The 21,332-nt window shown below is 42.4% G+C and overlaps 1 protein-coding gene across 1 annotated transcript in view; it reads right to left on the reverse strand.

Moving 5' to 3' along the window:
• Positions 1-4,509: 4,509 nt before the first annotated feature.
• Positions 4,510-21,332, reverse strand: part of SMC5 (structural maintenance of chromosomes 5) — a 59,760-nt gene continuing 42,937 nt past the window's right edge. The window contains exons 18-24 of the mRNA XM_066614112.1: positions 20,560-20,685; positions 17,391-17,486; positions 16,513-16,617; positions 14,564-14,683; positions 11,037-11,216; positions 9,055-9,150; positions 4,510-5,608 (exon numbers count right to left, since the gene is read on the reverse strand). Coding sequence (XP_066470209.1) covers positions 5,480-5,608; positions 9,055-9,150; positions 11,037-11,216; positions 14,564-14,683; positions 16,513-16,617; positions 17,391-17,486; positions 20,560-20,685 — 852 coding nt within the window. The 3' untranslated portion in view covers positions 4,510-5,479. The remainder of the gene's footprint in view (positions 5,609-9,054; positions 9,151-11,036; positions 11,217-14,563; positions 14,684-16,512; positions 16,618-17,390; positions 17,487-20,559; positions 20,686-21,332) is intronic.

Here is a 21,332-nt window from a genome sequence, read left to right on the forward strand (position 1 = left end):
TGCAAGTCAAGCTTCTTAGGAGTCTCCCAAGAGGAACTTCAGAAGCTACCCACAGTTATTAACCATTAACAACATGTTAGGAAACAGTTGTCTCTTTTGGAGTAATACAAGTGATGGATTTCACGTCCGATCTTTACAAAGCAGTAAAACCAGCTGTAATCTTTTTTAACACAAGGGAGGGAAGAGACTGGCAGGTGTTGGGAAGAACGAAAAACCAGGTCAGTAGCCACATTACTCTGGAAATTTGTAAGAGTGCTGACAGTAGGATGGTTCCTCTCCTCAGTTCAGAAAGACCTTTCTAGAGAAGCCATGGCTTTCAACTATAGCTGTTCAACATCCTTTTGTGAACAATTTTGATGACTTCTATACAGGTCTTTTATCTGCTTGCCGATGGACGTAGCCCAGTCTGCACCAGATCGGACATACTCTTCAAATGCTGTGTTACTACAGATTAACAGTCTGTAACGCTGTAAAATACTAACCTTTACAAGTTTAATCCATTTTATTTTTGTACAGTATTCGTATCCTTTCTAAGTTATTTTGCTGTCCTGTTTTGTAAATCACATGAAATTGTAAAAAAAAACAAAAAAGTAGTCATAGGTGTTTTTGTACATATGTATATAAATTGTCCAAATAATAATAAAAAAATAAAAAGAACCATGTGGCTTGAGATAATTTGAGTTTGTTTGTGATTGCACAGGCTTTAACCTGGGTGATTATTAGCTACATGCAACAATAAATTACCATACCAGTGTTTCTTGTCATCTACAGATATATATTAGATAGGCAGCCATCAGAATTAATGGGACTAGTGTAGGCCACAACTCAGTTCAGAAATGAGAAATGCCAGAATACTTTAATTAAGTTTGGACTTATTAATTTCAATAGCTATGATACCAGAGAAGGAGAAGCAGGAACAATGTGATAGGGAGACCAAAAATGCACATACCACCGCCTGTGTCCTGAGCCTGCCGAATAACTTACGTGGCTCAGAATGCAGAAGTAATTGGTGGTGATGTCGTTGCCAATCTACCAATTATCTACCAATTACTTCTGGGTTGGAACAGCTGGGGGGGGTGTCACGCAACATTCATGTGCCCTCCCCCTGGCTACCCAAAGTTGGACCATTCTGGTCTATAGTATGGTGGGACAGGATGGAATCCCAGTGTGAATGGGCCTCATGACAATCTCTTATTAGCTAATAATAGGAAACTATAATGTCCCCTTAAAGAAGACTTTAGAAATGGGCTATGACAACTCCAGATACAAGGGAGGGTACCAGGATGCAGATATCTTGTTATCTGGTGTGCTCCCTGGGGCATTTGGTGGGCCGCTGTGAGATACAGGAAGCTGGACTAGATGGGCCTATGGCCTGATCCAGCGGGGCTGTTCTTATGTTCTTAAGACAATCTCACCTCAGTCCATATAGCAGTGATTTTCAACCTTTTTCATCTCACAGCACACTGACAAGGCACTAAAATGGTCAAGACACTCCACCAGGTTTTTGACAATTGACAAGGCACACCATGCTGCCAGTGGGGGCTCCCATCGGCCCTATTAATGAATGACCTTCCCCCAAATTCCTGTGGCACACCTATGGACCACTCGCAGCACACCAGTGTGCCATGGCACAGTGGTTGAAAATGGCTGCCATATAGTAAGAGATAAGGAAAAGGGAAAGCAGAGATTTAAAAACACAAAATAAACCAATTCATGGCCTTTCTCCAAAAAAAGAATAGTCTTTCTTTAGGCAGACACTCTGCAGGATCAGCCCAGCTGGGTCCACTCACACTCTCATTTCCACCTCCAACATGCCCTGACCCTCCCACCCCAATCCTCCCATCCCGTTCCGTTCCACCCATCTGATTTACCAGTGTTGGTGGGGCTCTTCTTTACTGCCACCACATACGGGGTCCTCCCTGCTATCTGTGGCTGCAGCCCAGATGCGCATGGCTCAATGTGGTTCCAAAGCAGTTTTGTGAAACTGTAAACTGTGTACCACCACTGGAACACTCATTTCAGCAGCGATATTGCCACATAAGACTAGGCTGTCAGTTGACAGCCTACTACAACACATAAGCATGGACCGGCATATTAACGTATTCCATAGCTCTTTACTAGTGAAAATTTACAAGCATGAATGCATGGTTGGTTCTACACTCAGTCACCACAAAACTCCACTATTTCTCATAAGCTGCACTCAAGTAACACCTTCATTATTTATCTGACCCAGGTAAAGGGGGATGGGTTAACTCATTTCTCCAGTAGGTTGAGTCTCCCACTTCACTCTTCCTCCTCTGCCATCTCCGTCACTTTATTGCTACAGGTAGAATGTCTAATACTTTATTGATATTGTTTTTGTTATTTATTCTTTTTTCATGCCACACAACTTTTTCCTTCTGGTATTAGGCATTTAGGGTGATTTTTGGATGAACTTGGAAAAAATTCCAACTTGTTCGAAAGCCATTCCATTTCAATGAACACAATCATTGTACTTGTTATTCAGATTTTTTTTTTCTTTAAGGGCCATTTTTCAGGAACAGATCTAGGTATGGATAATGAGGGAGGAGTGCATTGCATTATCCTGCCATCAGAATGGCAAGGCAGCCATGCAGCAATTGGTACGACAGTGGCCTCTGGTGGTAACATGATGAGCTGGAGCCCAAACTTTCTTATAATTTGACTGATGTTTCAATCTTTCCCCACAGCTGAACTCCTTAGTTGCATGATGAAAGACTTTACCAGCAAATCCATGTTGCAACAGTACACATTGTGCTCTGTAGAACAACATTGCATCTCTTTGTATAGATGGTACCAATTAGCATTTGAGGCTTGCAGGAAAAGGAAGTGATGAAAACAACAGTTTATGTTGTCTTTCATATCAGAGCTGACAGGAGAGCTCTCAGTGCCAGAGGATGGTAGGAAAACAATTCCCCCCTCCCTCAAATGCCCACTGTTTAGCTCTTACAATGGTAGCCAGGTGAATGGAATGACTATACATGCAGTTTAGTCCAGGGAAATGAGTAGATCCTCTTTCCTTTGCTATGCACATTGAAGTTAACAGTCTTGTCCCTATAAGTTAGTCTTGTAATAGTTTTATCAGCTGTAGACATTTATAACTAGTGATATAAGAATTAGTCACTTCTATGTAAATTCAAAATCTGTGACACTTGTGCTCTTAATATACCAACCTGTATTTACAGAATTAGCCACAAGAGTATAGTCAGGCAGTGTACATATTGGGTTTTTTTGTTTTGTTTTTCATAGTGAGGTTTTTTAATATATGCTAAGTTGGGAAAAAAATGACACACTGACTCATACAAAGCCAACAACTGAAAAGATATTCCACAACATGCCAATTAGACTTATGGCAAGCTGGATATATATTTCAGAAAATGATGGTACACCCTCCCTTCCCCACATCAACAATCTCCAGCTCCAAAGTGAGAATTGTCTGAGTCAGAGGTAGCCCTCTGGTGGTCTGTGGGATTCATACGGCTCCCTGCCCCACATGCTATCTTGCAACTGGCAGAACTGAATAAGAACTGTTGAAACCTCTCCATAGAGCCTTCTCTTACTCCATTCTCTGCATATAATGGATGCAACAAGAGCAGGTGACATTGGTCAAAGACAGTATTAGCCTGTTCTGCCAGATTCCTGGTCCAAGCTCCGCCTGGAGAATTATGCCCACTTTTAGCTAATTAGCTCCCCTTCTTTCCTCAGAAATGATCCTGGTTTTTCCCTGCAGTACTGCTGGACCCCACCACCAGGGTAGCTCACCTGTTTAACCTACAAAGGTCCTCCTTCCTGCCAGCAGCCTCCCACCACTACAGCAACCCCTGGTCCTCAGCAGGTCTTGGGCACAGCAGCCAAACACCAATCTTAGTGTCTCCAGTAGTTTCTGCTCCAGCCGCTTCCAAAGTCCATTCACACATCAGTCCATCAGCAGTTCCATCAGTCCATTAGCCATCAATTCGTCAGTCCATGTCTCCAGTCTGTCCTTCTTCAAGCTTTCCTCCTTCTGCTACCCACACCAAACTCTCCCTTCATCAGGTGCTTTTATGCCTGAGGGCCCTATTGCCTTCAAGTGACTGCAGCTGTGCAGCACACTCTGCTGGATGCCCTGGCCTTACCCTTAAAGGGGCCACTGCTGACACCACATCTACATCCTCACCAGATATTCTGTGATTCCAATACATAGCCATAGTATATTCAGAAGCCAAACAGCTTTCATTTTTCTTTTTCTTTAAAATTCCTATTTAACAATATTTAATAGACTGACATACAATTCTGAAAAGTTTTCAAACTTAAGGACAAAATGAAAACAGGAATTCTGACTGAGTTTTAAAATGTGCAGCCATCAGTCCCTTCAAAGACTTTATTCTTGGCCCCGAAGGGTAAAGAAATTGCCCACCCCTGGTCTGAGTTATCTCTTGCATGACATTTTCTGAATAACAAGTCTGTTCAGTAGTCATGTTCAGTATTATTGAAACCTAAGAGAGGAATTTTGTTGAGTTGCACGTTAAAACTTGGAACACTATGCTTTCACAGGAGCCCAGTGTCTTGTACAGATTAAGGCAAAGCAGCCACTTGGCAAAGAATCCACTAAGGCTTCCATAGTCTTCTCTATACTGGAAAAGCTTTATTTCTCACTCTCTGGAAAACATGTCTAAGGAAGCCTTCTCACCGAACCGATCTTAAATAGAAAACATTCCAAATCAAATCTATTATTTGAGGCTCATTGCAATTTTGCTTTCCTTTTTCTCATACATTGAGTCAGGTCATACATTTGTGCTAGTACTGACAAAACAAAATAACTTTCAATATACATTTATTGTATAAAAATTTTTGCTAGAATTTTTTTGGCAGATGATTTCTTTTTTTATAAAAAGCATTTGAGATAAAATGTAACACAGTTCCAACTATTAATGATGCTACATTTCATAAAATGAGCAAAACAGTTGAACAGAACATTGCAGATCATTTCCTCTGCGATTAAGATACAAAGTTATTGCATAGTTTGTTTTTGAAAAGTGTCTCAAAACATATCCTCTTCCAGACCAAAATTAAACAAATTGGAGCAATATATATTTTTGTAACCAAGTATCACATATTACCTACTTCAGATTGTTACAGTCTATATATTTTGCCTTTGAGTTCACAACTACCGATAATGACAACTGTTAAACTTTCCCTTTGAAGAGACAGTTCACCAATAAATTCAAATGCCATACCAGAACATTTACAAGATCAGTAAAAAAATGGGGGGGGGGGAGGGTAAATGTTCCAAAACTGTGGGAGGCAAATTCAAATGAAAGCCCACAAAGATGTTTATTTCCTCAATCCATCACAAATGTAGGCCATCAATGAATGGCCTCCTCAAAAAACTTGTGCTTTTAAGTTAAAAAAATTATGCAATCTTCTCCAATTATTTTTTTATCTAGGGTCCAAAGGCATTAAGAAGATTGGTATTGATTAGTCATAGCTGAAATCGCCGTCGTCTCCTATGAAAAGCCTTCAAGTTCCACTTGTTTGATTCTAGCATAGACGGTCCATTGTAGACCAACAACACAGTCATTTTCTCCGCATAAGAGAGGTTTTGCAAGAGCTGTCAATGTATAAAGGAAAACGTCTTATTTAAAAAAGCAACTTATCAGTGCATTTCTTTACTAGACAATATACATCAGTGCTTCCTACAGACCTCTAAACAGCAACTTTATGCCATTTCTCAAGAACACACCACTGTTGCTCTGGTTTTTGCCCACCAAAGCCAGGCAATTTCGGTCGGTGAGCAACAACATATGAAAAAATAAAATTACAGTAACAGTTTTCCATAGTATCTGTAAATACACAAAGATTTCTGTCATCAGCATGTTTGTATCACCCAACATTATATAAACAGAAACAGAAAGATAAGGAAAAATACACACATAAGAGATGAAAACAACAAATTATATATAAAGGGCAAATGAGGAAATAGAGAGATAATATGAAATTTTTAAAGAGTTAAAATGAACCATGTACCCATGTGCTCTCTCCTTCTCTAGTGCATCCAACTGAACTCAAAGCTTCACTGAACTCTGTCATCTAGATTTGAATACTGTGGTTTAAGACCAAGATCAAACTGTAATTTGCAGGAATCACTTAAGCCAGAGTTATTTTTCTGCTTGGGATGTCACAGTAAACTGTGGTTTAACAAATGAAAAAGTTTTGAATTCAGACAGGTACATAAGGGGACAAAGAAGTGAGGAGCAGCCCATAGGCACATAGCTAACTCACAATCTACCAAATGATGGTTTGATGGACTATCTGAACTGGGTCAGATTGGCAAGAAAAAAGGCCCTGCTTTAAAGACCTCTGATCAAATATCAAGAAGAAACGAAAGCAAGTCCCTCTGCAGATCACAAAGAACAAGATGGTCCAAACAGAAAGGCGACATACACTTACAATGCAATCCTGTTTACTTAGAAGGATTTAACTCTGATTCCAATGAGACTTGGGCTGCAATCCTATTCACACTTACCTGGGAGTAAGTCCCATTTTTTTTTTTTTTAGTTAGTAGACCTTTAATGGCATAAATACATCTATAGCAAATTCTACAAACAATAACACCAAAAAGCGTACAACACAAGCGATACGCATCAGAAAAAATCTATCCACAAAAAGTAAACTGCTCAACCAACCAGTACTATGACTCAGGAATCATGGCTTAGGATCAACTATAAAGTGTTCCGGGATTCCCAAAGCAAGTGAAAAAAAACAGGTCACACATTTTACAATGACAAATTAACTTGTCTAAAAGCAGGAGTTTTTGAAAGAACAAGAGCCAGGTATCTGGCAACAGCAAATGTCAAGGATCCAATAGCATCTTCCATAAACCTTGAAAGAGAAAATTCACATGAGGGAGGATAATAGGAAAACCAGGTGGCTAAATGTAATTTTCGTATAGAAGAATGATGAGGACAGAAAAATAATATATGAGACAGAGTGTCTGGAACTTCCTTACAAAATAAACAAAAATGTTTGTTTTTTGTGTCCCCTGGTTAAACTCTCACACAACACCAGAACCAGGGGACAAAATAAACGACCATAATGTACTGCGGAAGGAAATATGTTAAAACGGGCTAGCAAAAAGGCTCTTTTCAGCTGTGGATTAGTGGGAGTGAAAAAGTAATTAGAAGTCAAAGCATGTTGAGGAGACAGACCAAAGAAAAGAGGAGAACAAATGGGATTGAGGGTACTTTTGAGAAAATTAAATTCAGCCAAGAAAAGATTCTCCCTAATAATACTGTAAGCTTGTTGTAAGCTTAAATCTGCTAATGCTTCGATAGAAAGATTAATGGAAGAGAGTTTTGCTTCCACTGAACGAAACCGAGACATAGGAATCCTTTAATAGAACCGAAATAAGAGAATCAGAGGACGGAGTTAAGTGAATTTTGAGCCAAAATTTAAATGTTAACAGCCAGGCATAGGTGGAGGGAAGATGAAGACCTAGCTCTATTAATATAGAAGAAAGACGAATAAGGTTAGGAATTCCAAGAATCTTCCGAAAGAAGGAAGCAGCTAACCGATCAATATCCTTGGCAACTACTTGTATCCATAATGGCACTCCATAAAATAAATGGGAAATAATCTTAGATTTAAAAATTTGAATTGCAGCAGGGATGAATTGATTTCCGGAATTAAAATGAAAATTTACAATAGCTGAAAGGTGGGTGTTAGTGGAAGAAATAATTGCCTTTTTGTGAAGAGACCATGATAGTTTATAGTGAAACAGAAGACCTAGATATTTAAAAGATTTGACTTGAAGGTACGAATGAGAATTGATTGACCAAATGGAAGGGGACCAGTGTCGGGGAAAAAACCATAATTTGTGTCTTTTTAGAATTAATGATGAGGTCATTCTTCTTACAGTATGATTGAAACTTAGTTATAAGTTCCCTTAGCCCAGATTTAGTTAAAGCCAAGAGAACAGCATCATCTGCATAGAGCAATATAGGAACCGGAAGATTATTAATTACTAGAAGAGAAAAAGAATTTGTTGCTAAATGAGAAGGGAGATCCGCAAAAATAAATTAAATAGTAGGGGGGCAAGGATACACCCTTGCCTCACACCCTTATTAATTGGAAAGCTAGAAGAAAGAACATTAGAAAAGTCCCATTGACTATAGTGGAAGCAGGAAAAGAGGCAGAGGACTGAAAGGAAAACGATGCTAAGCTCTTTGAACTCTATTATAAGCATCACATAATTTGCTGTCCTCTGCCTCACTTCCTGTGAGAGTTTCCTGCTTCCATTCTGCAGTCAGCAAAGAGCCAGCGAGAGACCCAGGAACACTGCAGACAACAGCAGATAAGTAATTCGTGTGATTGGAGGCGGGGGGGGGGGAGATTTTTGAACTGTGGATAATTGAAACTACAGATACTGGATCCGTGGATATGGGGAGATGCCTGTACTGTATGTTCAGAACTGCAGCTTTAGATGGGCAAGTGGAAGGTAGGCAGATAGATTTTACCTGTTGATGCCTATACAGTGGTGCCTCGCAAGACAAATGCCTCGCACACCGAAAAACTCGCAAGACGAAAGCGTTTTTGCGATTTTTCTGGTGACTCGCAAGACAATTTTTCTATGGCCGTGCTTCGCAAGACGAATTTTTAAAATTAAAAAGTTGGTTTTGTGCTTGAAATTTTTGAAATCCTCTGTACAGTATGTATGCCTTTAAAGAGCACTTAATAAACACTTTGTAAACCAAATTTGACTTTGTTCTGACTTTTTTTGCCCATAGGAACGCATTAATTAAATTTCAATGCATTCCTAAGGGAAACTGCGCTTCGCAAGATGAAATTTTCGCAATACGAAACGACTTGCGGAATGAATTAATTTCATCTTGCGAGGCACCACTGTACTTTGAATTAGCACCTGACTAGAGTACAAAACCATTTAGGACAGGTTTAATACAATCCTAGCAACCAAGCTATCTTGTTAGTAATCCTCAATATCACTTATTCTTTAATCAGAGAAATCCAAGTGCAAGATGCACAGTTTATAGTACGCACCTTTGGTGTAACAAAGAAGTACTGAGAAGTATTCTCTTTGCAAGCTGTTTTTACCACCATATCAAAGACTCTCCTTTCATTAACTGGGTCCATTCCCTTTAAAAGAAACAGATGCATTAAAATTTTCTCACCTGCTACTGAATAAAGTTGTGGAGCAGCCCAATCCTAATAATAGTCCCAACTCTGCAATCCAGTGAGGTTAGTGCAGTCTCCGCTTCATCCAGCATGGGAATAGAGCAGCAGTTTTCAAACTCTCCCTGAGCTCAGCTGATCTAAGTTCTTGTTGGGGGGGGGGGGGAGAGGCAGAAGGATCTCTCCAGACTGGCAGAATGGGCAGCAAAATGGCAGATGCGCTTCAATGTCAGTAAGTGTAAAGTCATGCACATTGGGGCAAAAAATCAAAACTTTAGATATAGGCTGATGGGTTCTGAGCTGTCTGTGACAGATCAGGAGAGAGATCTTGGGGTGGTGATGGACAGGTCGATGAAAGTGTTGACCCAATGTGTGGCGGCAGTGAAGAAGACCAATTCTATGCTTGGGATCATTAGGAAAGGTATTGAGAACAAAACGGCTAATATTATAATGCCATTGTACAAATTGATGGTAAGGCCACACCTGGAGTATTGTGTCCAGTTCTGGTCGCCGCATCTCAAAAAGGACATAGAGGAAATGGAAAAGGTGCAAAAGAGAGCGACTAAGATGATTATGGGGCTGGGGCAACTTCCTTACGAGGAAAGGCTTGGACCTCTTCAGCCTAGAAAAGAGACGCCTGAGGGGGGACATGATTGAGACATACAAAATTATGCAGGGGATGGACAGAGTGGATAGGGAGATGCTCTTTACACTCTCACACAACACCAGAACCAGGGGACATCCACTAAAATTGAGTGTTGGGAGAGTTAGAACAGACAAGAGAAAATATTTCTTTACTCAGCATGTGGTTGGTCTGTGGAACTCCTTGCCACAGGATGTGGTGACGGCATCTGGCCTGGACGCCTTTAAAAGGGGATTGGACAAGTTTCTGGAGGAAAAATCCATTACGGGGTACAAGCCATGAGGTGTATGCACAACCTCCTGATTTTAGAAATGGGCTATGTCAGAATGCCAGATGCGAGGGAGGGTACCAGGATGAGGTTTCCTGTTATCTGGTGTGCTCCCTGGGGCATTTGGTGGGCCGCTGTGAGATACAGGAAGCTGGACTAGATGGGCCTATGGCCTGATCCAGTGGGGCTGGTCTTATTTTCTTATGTAAACCGGAGCAATTGTGCTCCACTTCCACTTTAGCAGAGGCGGTGCGCGATCACTCCACTTTCACAGCTGCAGGGAGCCCTGCAGAAGGTTGCGCAGGGCTCCCCGCACCCCTGGAAGGCTGCAGGAGGCCTGGGTAAGTGGACCGAAGCCCCTGCAGCCCCCTTGAGTGGCGCAATCCTGGGGATTGCGCTGCTGCCTTCTGGCTGCCCCCACCCCTTAAGGGGTCAGAAGCCAGGGCCCATAGGCTGGGGCATCGCAACACCCCAGTCTGAAAAGCCCTGGATTGAAGGCTGCTGAAGGTCCCTGTGGAGGAAGGGGGCATTTGACCTCTTACCCCAGGTAAACCCCCAGCAGCCTCTATGGAGCTACTCTGAGCCACGTCAGCGATATCGCTGGCACAAATCCAAGATGTGCAGCGTCGGGTTTTAGGGCCATGAGTGGATGGATAGGATGCGGCACCATCCTTACTCTCCTCCCGCTCCTGAACTGCCCCCTCCCCACCCTCCCTTGTCCTGTGACATCTGCTGCCCTGTTCTACCCACCCTCTCGCCACAGAGCATCCATCCACTCCTGCCTCCTGCAGGCCTCCAGGACTTTCCGCTAGTGCCACAAGCCTTCACGAAGCTGCGTGCCTTGCAGCACATTAATGACAGTATATTTGCCTGTTCTGCCAATGCTAGCCAGCACAGGATTGGGCCATAAATCAATTTTTCATATGCTAGCAAATATACCTGATTTATTTCATCCACTACTCTGAAGGGACATTTGTTGAGCTCCTGCAAAGCCATCAAGTACAACATTGTTGACACACTTCTCTCCCCTCCACTCTGATGGTGCGGAGTTAGCTCATGAAGCTGGGTGCTGCTGCGAAATTTGACTCTAATCCGAATTCCATATTTGTCGTATTCTTCCTGTCAGAAGAGGACAGCAGTGTTAAAGAGCTGCAAGATGGCACATTCACAAGAGAGTGTGGAAGAGAAAAATTCTCTTTACACAGATCTTATGATGGCTCAATTCAGATATCACAACAAGGCAAGGTTTGAATTAATCATAGCTTTGAACTGAAACCAATGGTTGAGCTTCCAAAAACCCAATAGCGAGAGCACAATTTAGGGCTGCTTGTCTACTTTCATTTTGCATTCTTCTGGCACTCAATTTCAGAAATTCACTCCTGTCTCTTTAGTGCAGCAGCCGAGAGCAGCAAAGCAATACCCTTAACCATGATCTGTCAATTCAAACATTGCACCAAAGCACAGTTAAGCTTCCCTAACCTTGAGAAAACATATTGCCTGGTAACATGGTAAACTTGGTGTGTTCAGGGGATCTTACAAATATTTTTACTATTAACTGGAGATTAGGTTGGGGCAAAAAATCAAAACTTCACGTACAGGCTAATGGGTTCTGAGCTGTCTGTGACAGATCAGGAGAGAGATCTTGGGGTGGTGGTCGACAGCTCGATGGAAGTGTCGACCCAATGTGCGTCGACAGTAAAGAAGGCCAATTCTATGCTTGGGATAATTATTGAGAACAAAACAGCTTATATTATAATTGAGTTGTACAAATAGATAGTAAGGCCATACCTGGCATATTGCTTCCAGTTCTGCTCGCCACAGCTCAAAAAGGACATAATGAAAAAGGTGCAAAAGAGAGTGACTAAGATGATTACTGGGCTGGCCCACCTTCCTTATAAGGAAAGGTTACAGCGTTTGGGGCTCTTCAGTCTAGAAAACAGACGCCTGAGGGGGGACATGATTGAGACATGCAAAATTATGCATGGGAAGGATAGAGTGGAGAGAGAAATGCTCTTTTCCTTCTCACATAACACCAGAACCAGGGGACATCCACTAAAATTGAGTGTTGGGAAAGTTAGGACAAAAGAAAATATTTCTTTACTCAGAGTGTAGTTAATCTGTCGAACTCTTTGCCACAGGATGTGGTGATGGCATCGGGTCTAGATGCCTTTAAAAGGGGATTGGAAAATTTCTGGAGGAAAAATCCATTATGGGTTACAAGCCACGATGTGTATGTGCAACCTCCTGATTTTAGAAATGGGCTATGTCAGAATGCCAGATGCAGGGGAGAACACCAAGATGCAGGTCTCTTGTTGTCTTGTATGCTCCCAGAGGCATTTGGTGGGCGACTCTGAGATACAGGAAGTTGGATTAGATGGGCCTATGGCCTGATCCAGCGGGGCTGTTCTTATAGTTCCAAATAATTAGTTACATGACCCCAATTAACATGGTGTTTCCATTCTCTCTTCCCTTCTAAGTTGGTTCCTGGAATTTTCGACTCCTTTTGTGACTGGACAACAAGAAAGGAAGAAGGTGTAATGATACACACCATCATTGGTCCTTAGGAACTGGCTCTGCAAGGGGGTGGGGAAGAATTATTAGCCCTTCCCATCACCATAGCAAGACATTACGAGGCACTTCTGAACATACTGCAAGGTGCAACTCTGTAGACTTCCTTGGGAGTAAACCCCACTAAAACCAGTGAAATTTTACATGTGTGCAGCCTAGAAACCATATTCTTTTTGCAGAATAACTGGGTTGAAGCATGTGCAGATTTATTGATTAATGTAAATTATTAATCATATGAATTTTAGTCCATTAGACCCTTATTTAATCAAGTAAGATTTCTTTTATCAGATGACAGCTCTAATTTTATTGTGATCAATGCAGTTGTGATTCTTGAGCATGCTCTGTTCTAGTTATACATAGGAGATATTTTATTCCCCATTTCCTAATTAAAAGCAGAGTAAATTGTTTCAGAGGTTTACATAGGAGGTCAATGAGATATAGTACAGTATAGATACACCTGAGTGAACTGTTCTAGAATTTCAGCTGGATATCTGATCTTTTTCTCCAAGCAGCAAAAATATTTGCTAGAGGCTACAATCTTCCTGCTGTTGCTACAATCACAAATCTAGGCCCTGCTTATCTGAATGGTGATTGCAGCAAAGCAGCCCTCCATGGACTGGGCTAACATTTTTTTTGTTCTCTTCAGATACCGTGCATAAAATCTCTGCATATAAATATGGAAGCCTTGGCAACAAGTCGGCTTAAAATAAAGTATTTAGGGAACAAATATCTTGTTTTGCGCAAAGCTCCTTAACTCACTTGTGAAGGTGGATCCATGTGTACCAAACAACGGCTATTGGCCAACAGCCTTTATGAAGCATGCAGACTTTTAAGCAATAACTATGACTCTTCTAGGAGAACTTCACTGCACAATATAAGCATGTTAACCCCCTATCTACAACCCAATCTCAAATGTTTGCAACAACACAGAAAGTCACAGGAAGTCTGAGTGTTAGAGTCATAAGTCCCACTGTCCCAAGTTCTGCCATTAGACAATTAACCTTGCACTGGCATCAAAGTTCAGCACAGCAGCCACTACTGGCACTGCTGGATGAGACTACACACAATAGGCAGAGAGCTAGTAGTGCCCAAGAAGCCTAAGCTCCAAAAAAGACTTCCCTGGGTTGAATCTCTCAACTCTGCCATGAACTTACTAGGTGGCCTTAGGTAAGCAACTCAGGGCATGCCCAGGGGCGTACCTAAGGGTGCCCGTAGGTAAGCAAATCCAAACAATGCCCTAGGCCAACGCAAGTCCCTTGTGCTGACCTCCGGGTGTTGCAAAAGCATCATAAGGCACTTTTGCACCACCACAGGAGGAGGCAGGCCTCCAGAGGCCAAATTCAGCCTCCACAAGGTCAGCACACAGTACGTTTGTGCCGCTGGTGGTCCCCCAGCGCTGGAGTCTGGGGAGGGTGGAAGAGGGAGTTCTGGGGGTGTTTCGGGGCTGATGGTGGGTGTAAGGATCCAGCACTTAGGCCTGATTACCCCCTTCCAGGAGACTATATCTTTAGGTGGCGCAGATCTGAGTAGCCCCATTCAGGCTGCTGTTGCTGCATTATTTGGGGTAAGGGGAACTGATTCCCCTTGCCCCAGACCGCGCCGCAGTCAACTCCGGCCCTGCTCTGGATGCAGCACAGGCCAGCCGGCTGCTCCAAAGCAGGTCAGGATTGGACTGCCTGCTTCGTTTCCCCTGCTGCAGTTTGGGGATAACACTACACTTTTCAGTACTGAAACAGGCAGTATTTGAAGAAGTATTAAAGTGGCAGTATTAAAAAACCCTCATTAAAATAAAATATGTATATTATCCTGAATTCTTTCATTGAAGTTTTAAGATTCATACTTCCAGGGATTTATTTCCTCTCTCTCTGATAAGCAAGATATAATACAGATAATCATACCTCATTTTCTGTATGAAGATCCACTTCTCCTGCACACTGCATTGAACGAAAAAAGGAACTGAACTTCTCATTAATTTGGTCAATGAGCTGCTTCAGAGGGTTTAGCCACTGCTCCTTAACCTAAAAATGAAGAGACATGTGTAGACAGGAGCAATTTTACAGCAGACAATTCCACTTTGCTACTGTAGCAAACATTAAAAGTTTTAAACAGGATGCCCATTAACAGTGACAATAGCCACAATCTTGGTCCCACAATAATAATAATAATAATAATAATAATAATAATAATAATAATAATACAAGTATTTATATACCGCCTTTCTTGGTCTTTATTCAAGACTTTATTCAAGGCGGTTTACATAGGCAGGCTGTTAAAATTCCCGTAGGGATTTTTACAATTAAAGAAAGGTTCTATCTTTCAAGAAACACACAACATTTCAGATGGAACTTTTGCGGTCTGTTATCACTTTCTGGCCTCCTCCCACACAGGCTGACAAGCAGCTCCTTCCAAAGAGCAGGTGGAATAACTCGGCTCAGCTTGTCAGCTGCTTCAAGGTCTCGCCATTCATTGTGCCGGTGGCCTCAAACTGGTGACCTTCGGATGTTATCTTCAGGCAGATGGAGGCTCAACCCTCTAGACCAGACCTCTTGGCCTTGGGGAGGAGGGGCAAGATAGTTGTAACTTAAGATGGAGTTGGGGGGAGAGAAAATAGTAGACCTATGAACAGGCAAAAAGGGGGCCATAGGTAGGCTATGCTGCATTGCACTGTGTTGATACTGTACTTATGCAGCAGATCCCAGCAGAAATCAGTCACAAACCAATGTTAGGCCATACTAGTTACTGAAAGTCCCATGCTTGTATGCTCCAGTCAAATACACCCCCAACCATTCCTCAGTCACGGTAATGTGAATGTACCCACCCAATTTTTTTTTGGCAGTCGGCTGCCAAGGGCTGACTGCCACCTTCCCCTCCCACCCGAGCTTCAGAATATCTAGCAAGTATGAGAGTAAAGCCCATGTTATAGCTGGAAGGCATGTCCATGGGGAGGGGGCTGCAGCAATACAGGGGATTCCACTTACAGGCCCCCCCCCCATACTATCTGCTGGTTCAGCATCCATGAATTCCCTCATCAGCAGATGCCAAAGTACCTCCCCCCAAAGCCTCCCCCAGAGTCTTTTCTGAGGCCCTCAGAAGCCACGGGCGATTGCTTGTGACTGCTGCAGGCCTCAGAGTGGCACTTCTAGTTTTACAGGTTCCATCTGTAAACCATCTGGGCCCAACCAGAACCCAGCTCTGGTCAGGCTCGGGGGGGGGGGGGTTGGGCCCAGAAAACTGTGAGTTTCACAACCTGTGGTTTTCCATATCCACAGGGGTTCTGGGTACAGAACTCCCACAGATTACTCGGGCCCACTGTATATAGAAGATCCAAGTTTTGGATAGTTGCCCATGCTGTATTCTTGCATATGTGCAATAGTGTTCATGCCCTGCCTTTCACAACCATTCACAGGGATCAAGTTGTGAGCTATATTTATAGTCTATTATATGCCCAGCAGCAATTTTTGCTTCCTCCTTCACTAGTGTCATCACGGTTATATATCTCAGGACAAAAATACCAATGAAAATTGGATAAAGTCATATCCAATACATAAGAGAAGGTGTGCCTTCTCTGTAGTGGCACCACAATGATGGAATTGAGAACTGCCCCCTCCTTTTTGGCAAGGGCTCAAAATGTTTCTGTTTCATCTGGCGTTTGTGTGATGGGGTGATGCCTGCCCTCTGCAATATGGTTTTTCTGCTGCTGCTTTATCCTAGTCTACATGATCAACTCTCAATTGTTTTATTGTTTTTATATTTTAAATTTTATTGTTGGGATTTTGTAAGATGCCTTGTGCATTTGCTCCGACATGGGAACTGTGGGATTTAAGTTTTTTAAACAAACATTTAGTACCTGTGAAATGCTTTGCCGATAGTCCTCCAGTTCTTTTTTCTTTCCCTCCAGCTCCAATGACATCTGCTCTATTTCTTTTGCCCTTTTATTACATTCTTCAACAACCTGGCAGGATGAAGTTGTGTTTTTTTTTAGTTTGTTTCTTTAAAATAAAATCTTTGAAATGGACAATATAGAAGTTTAACGATCAAACATCAACAAAAAAATACCACAATGCCCTTCAGTGGCCCACCTGCAAAGTGTACATGAATGCAATCTGGTTTTATATGTTTTGTAATAATAATACAAAATGTTTTTAGCTGAAGTGAAGACAAACAAAAGCACTGCTGTACAAACTACACTTGATGGCAGCACACCTCTTTGTGTCAAAACTCAATCTGCTCCATTGTGTATAAAGCAGGGTTAAAGGGGCATGATCTTAAAAGCCAAAAGGATGTGAGAGTGAGGAAGACAGAACGCTTTTTCCTACCATAGCTCACCTCTTTACAGTATACCACCAGACCTTCTTAATTCTTTAATCTTGGAGGAAAGCCTGACAGGGAGAAAAGTGATGGGGGGGGGGGGGTGCTGTGCAGAGCTAAGCAGCAGAGCAATATTCTCTACTTTTTACCCATGACTGGAGCTGATCTAGTAGTAAAGAAATAAGTTCGCTGCCATCAAAAATCAGCACTGATTTCACACACATCCCCCCTTTAAAAAAAGGAAACAAAAAACAAACACACACGGAAGGAGCATAGAACACACTGGTCCTTTCTATTTAGAACTCGAATAGATTCAGAATCTGGCATTTGCAACACATTGTTCCTGCTGCTTAGCTTATTATTGTTATTACCAAGCAACCTAGTACAGTGTGGGAGTCAAATCCTGGGGGTACATACTGAAACACTGACGCCTGTGAAGCAGGAAGCTCTTGATTCCTCCTCATTCAGTGAAGCATCAATTTCATGTAGTGTGTTCGGAAGAGTTTGGAAAGCCTGAAAGGAAAGGACCTTTCCATCAAATTGGTATAACATGAGACTGGGTTTAACCCACCAAACTGCGCCAAAAATTATGACAGCCAATGACACTGCAAAAGCCTCTATTAAGAGCTATGAAATGCAGTTCCTTCCTATGTACAGAAGCTCTGTTTTTATATTATTTAATACATTTCTCTCCCTGTCATTTATAAACAATGATTTTACCTCAAAAAAGCCTCTACTTCTCTTTCCTAGTTTCATCAGATGTCACTCCAGATTAATGTCACCTGTCCTCCACCAGAAACTCCAGGGTTCCCTGAATTCTACTTCCTTTCGGTGAATTTTTGGTTCTGGTGAGAGCCCCCTTCTCTTTCTGGTCTGCAGAGAAGGGCAAGAGCTCTCCCAGGTCTTGTATTGCGCCTTGGAAAGTAAAGAGCTGCTGAGCCTCTTCAAGGCTCAGTGATGCAGAATCAAGAGCCTATTCACTTTACCCACTCAAAGATGGGGAAAACAGAGGGAGTTTGCCTTTATACTGGATCTTGGAGTTGCTCCATGTGCTTTTCTGGCTCAGTATAATGTCACAGTCATATAGCAGGGTCAGTGATGAGCACAATTTTGGGCTGGCTAGGAAGTCCAGCCGGAGTTAGTGGGCTCCGATAATCTCTATTTCCCTGCCCTGTTCTCCTCAATCACAAGCAATACAATTCAGCGGAATATTACATTTTTCTCTCAATTATTGTCAGGGAAAGGGACTCCCAGGAGAAGGCAGGTTGACCAAGGAGAGTAGTGCCTAGTGATTAGTACATGCACCCCTTCCTGCTTTCCTTTTACTGAACCAGCAGCTGAGTGGGGGAAAAGCCTTAGCAGTTGTATCTGCTGCCACAATCCCAGGCTACAGAGACCAGGCAGAGAAGGGCTGTCTGGGAAAACCCTCTTCCCAGGACAGCACTGAATCCCAAAGGTTCTTGTTAAAAATCAAACCCACAGTAGCGCCTACAGGGTAAAGAAATGTCACAATCCAATGAATCCAATTAACTGGCAACACGGGCCAGGCAGACAAAGGGCCAAAATGGCAACCACCACAGGCACTCGCCTATAAGTTGATCCCACAGATAAGTCAAGGGCAGGTTTTGGACCCCAAATCATGGAATTTTCTATGACCCTCGGATAAGTCGGGGGTTAAACTTGGGGGGGGGGGGTCTGACTATAATTTTGTCTGATTTTACCCAAGGACAGATCCTGAAAAATAACCTTCCAGTAATTGTTACCTAAAAACTGCACAGTTTCTAATTAATTAAAAATACAATAAAAAATCGTAAGATGCATTTTTGTTCATTAATTTTTAAAATCCTGGACTTCACAACATTTGTGTAAACACTGTCAGAGTAAGTGCCTATAAACAACATACCAGTAAAACCATTAGTCAAATCCTTCTTTAAGGTGCCTGGTGTGTGAAGCCAGAGGCACTACATATAACATGCAACATAAAACATGCAATTGGGAGTGTGCAGTTCAGTTCACAGCAGGGAGACAATTAACAAGGACTGAGCTGCGCACAGTTGCAACCCTCTTTACTCAGAAGCAGACCCACTGCTTTCCATTCTAAAGTACTGGTGCATTGCAGCCTGGGACCTTGTTTCAGATGGAATTGAGGATCCCATCCTGGGGTTTTAAAAACCAGAGCCCTAAACTTGGGTGTGTGTGTGTGTGTGTGTGTGTGTGAAATGACTTGCCAGGAATGTTCAGAGGCAGCAGCAAAAGAAGGAGGCATTTCCCTTCTTCTCCAAACTGGAAGGGAAACAAAGGGGCTTCTGGGAATTGTGGGGAGGCTTTGTGGGAGCATGTGCTGCATTCCATAGCAGCAGCCCATACAGACTACAATCCCCAGAAGGGCGTTCTCTTCCTGTCTGGAGAAGAGGCTAAAATGGCTGCCTCTGAATACCGTAATTACTGGTAAAAATTCTCCTTTTTCTCCACCTGTTTCCTGCTTCTCAGCCCATTTGCATACCCCCCCCCACTTCACCAGACAGCTGCTGAGCTTCCATAAGCTTCCCAGAAGCTCACAGAGGACCCTACCTCATTCACTGCACTGACCCGGGTATAAGTCAACCCAGGATCTCAGGCTCCATTTTTAGGCATAAATTTTTCGGCCTACAGGCAAATATATACGGTAGTTTACTTAGAGTCTCAACAAAAAGGAAATTAACTAATATGGGAAAAGGTGGATAGTAAAAATACAAGCAAGTGGATTAAAAATGCCTGAGCTTGGCTGGAAACCATAAACAAAAAGTTTCACCAAAGGGATGCTATAACCATTATGCCCAGCAGATGGAACAGGGATGCTACTCAAATTCACTTAGCCCACTAACCTCCCCCCAACTCCCAGTGCTGAACCCAGGTAAGTTTGTACTAACTAGAGGGACAAAGCAACAGAATCAAGACATGATTGCAGTTTAGTTTGATGGTGCCTAGCTTAAGTTACTTACATTGCTCAAGGACTCCTCAGTCATTTTACTAGCAGTGGAGCACAAAGGTGTTCCTCTCTGAGCTCCCAATGAATGGGTCACTCAGGCGACTGGTAGAGAACTCTACCTGCGGTGGCCTGACAAATGTAAGTGCCTGATGGGAGGGATGGAATCCATCCCCTTGACCTAGATGGAAAGGTATGTCCAATCACTAAGCTAAGTATATACCAATCCTGGCAGGAGGCTAGCTATCCCAGACAGAAAGAGAAGCCTCAAAATGCCAGCACATGGTCATCTTGGAATGACATTTTTCAAACAAAACACGAAGGTTGCCTGGAAGACAACATCTCACAGTTTTTTAGCTGCTGAACTTCACAAGGACTTCTAGGGAGTTAAAAGTGTCAAAAACACAGGAAAATGGGCAAAAAGGGGAAAAAAACAGGGGATTCATCACACTTATCCTATAAGTAGCTGAAGAAGGAAGCAGAAAAGGATATAGTAACTAACTCAAAGAATTATTCTACCCACCAGAAGTGGCAACAGGTGCAACAGCAGAGTGTGGTTCTAAAGAACATTTTTGGAAGCAGGGCTTTGAAAGGCTATCATTCCACCACTGCAATACTTACATGGCATAATTCTTCTGAAATATTTTCATCTAGACCAAGGTCACACGCTTGCTTAGCTTTCATCAATAAAGACTTACACTTCTCAAAGAGACTATGTTTCCTTTCTTCAAGCTCCAAACACTGTTGCTAAATATAGAAACAATGAAAATAAAAGCAATATAATTTTGACAGAAGCCCTACTGATTTCAAGCAGACTCAATTAAAAGTTCATCAATGCTTATGTGGAATGTGATCTGCCAACTCAAATGGAGCCCCCCTGTGCTAGATTTTGGTGGCATGTCAGGGGGCTCAGTAAACTGCTTTTGCTTCCTGCTTTGGACTGCCACGGTTGGTAGGCCATAGTACATGGCTGGTAGGTTGCATTTGGCACAAGCTATGCAGATCTAATCTGACTACTTATTTAAGGCCATTTGAGAAAAAAAGCACTAACTCATTATAGATCATTTAAGCACTACTACACTAGTGCCTGGGGGATATCATAAGACTAGTGGTGTCACCTGGGGTAGTGCTGAGCACACCAGGTGATGCACTCGGGGGGGGTGCGACATCACTACTGACCAAAATGATAAAATCTTGGTATTTTCAAAAAATACCGTCATGTTATGTATCATTCAATGTTGAATTTCATGCAGAATGTAATGAACAAACCATGTTGAAATATCTGTATTCTATCAAACGTTATGGCCACATAACCAGAAAAGGAAAACACAACTGCCTTATGTAACAAAAAGTTGATTTTCATAACTCAAAACTGACCAATGAGACTGACTGTT

The sequence above is a fragment of the Tiliqua scincoides genome, chromosome 2 (genome assembly GCF_035046505.1).
Source record: "Tiliqua scincoides isolate rTilSci1 chromosome 2, rTilSci1.hap2, whole genome shotgun sequence".
NCBI lineage: Eukaryota > Metazoa > Chordata > Lepidosauria > Squamata > Scincidae > Tiliqua > Tiliqua scincoides.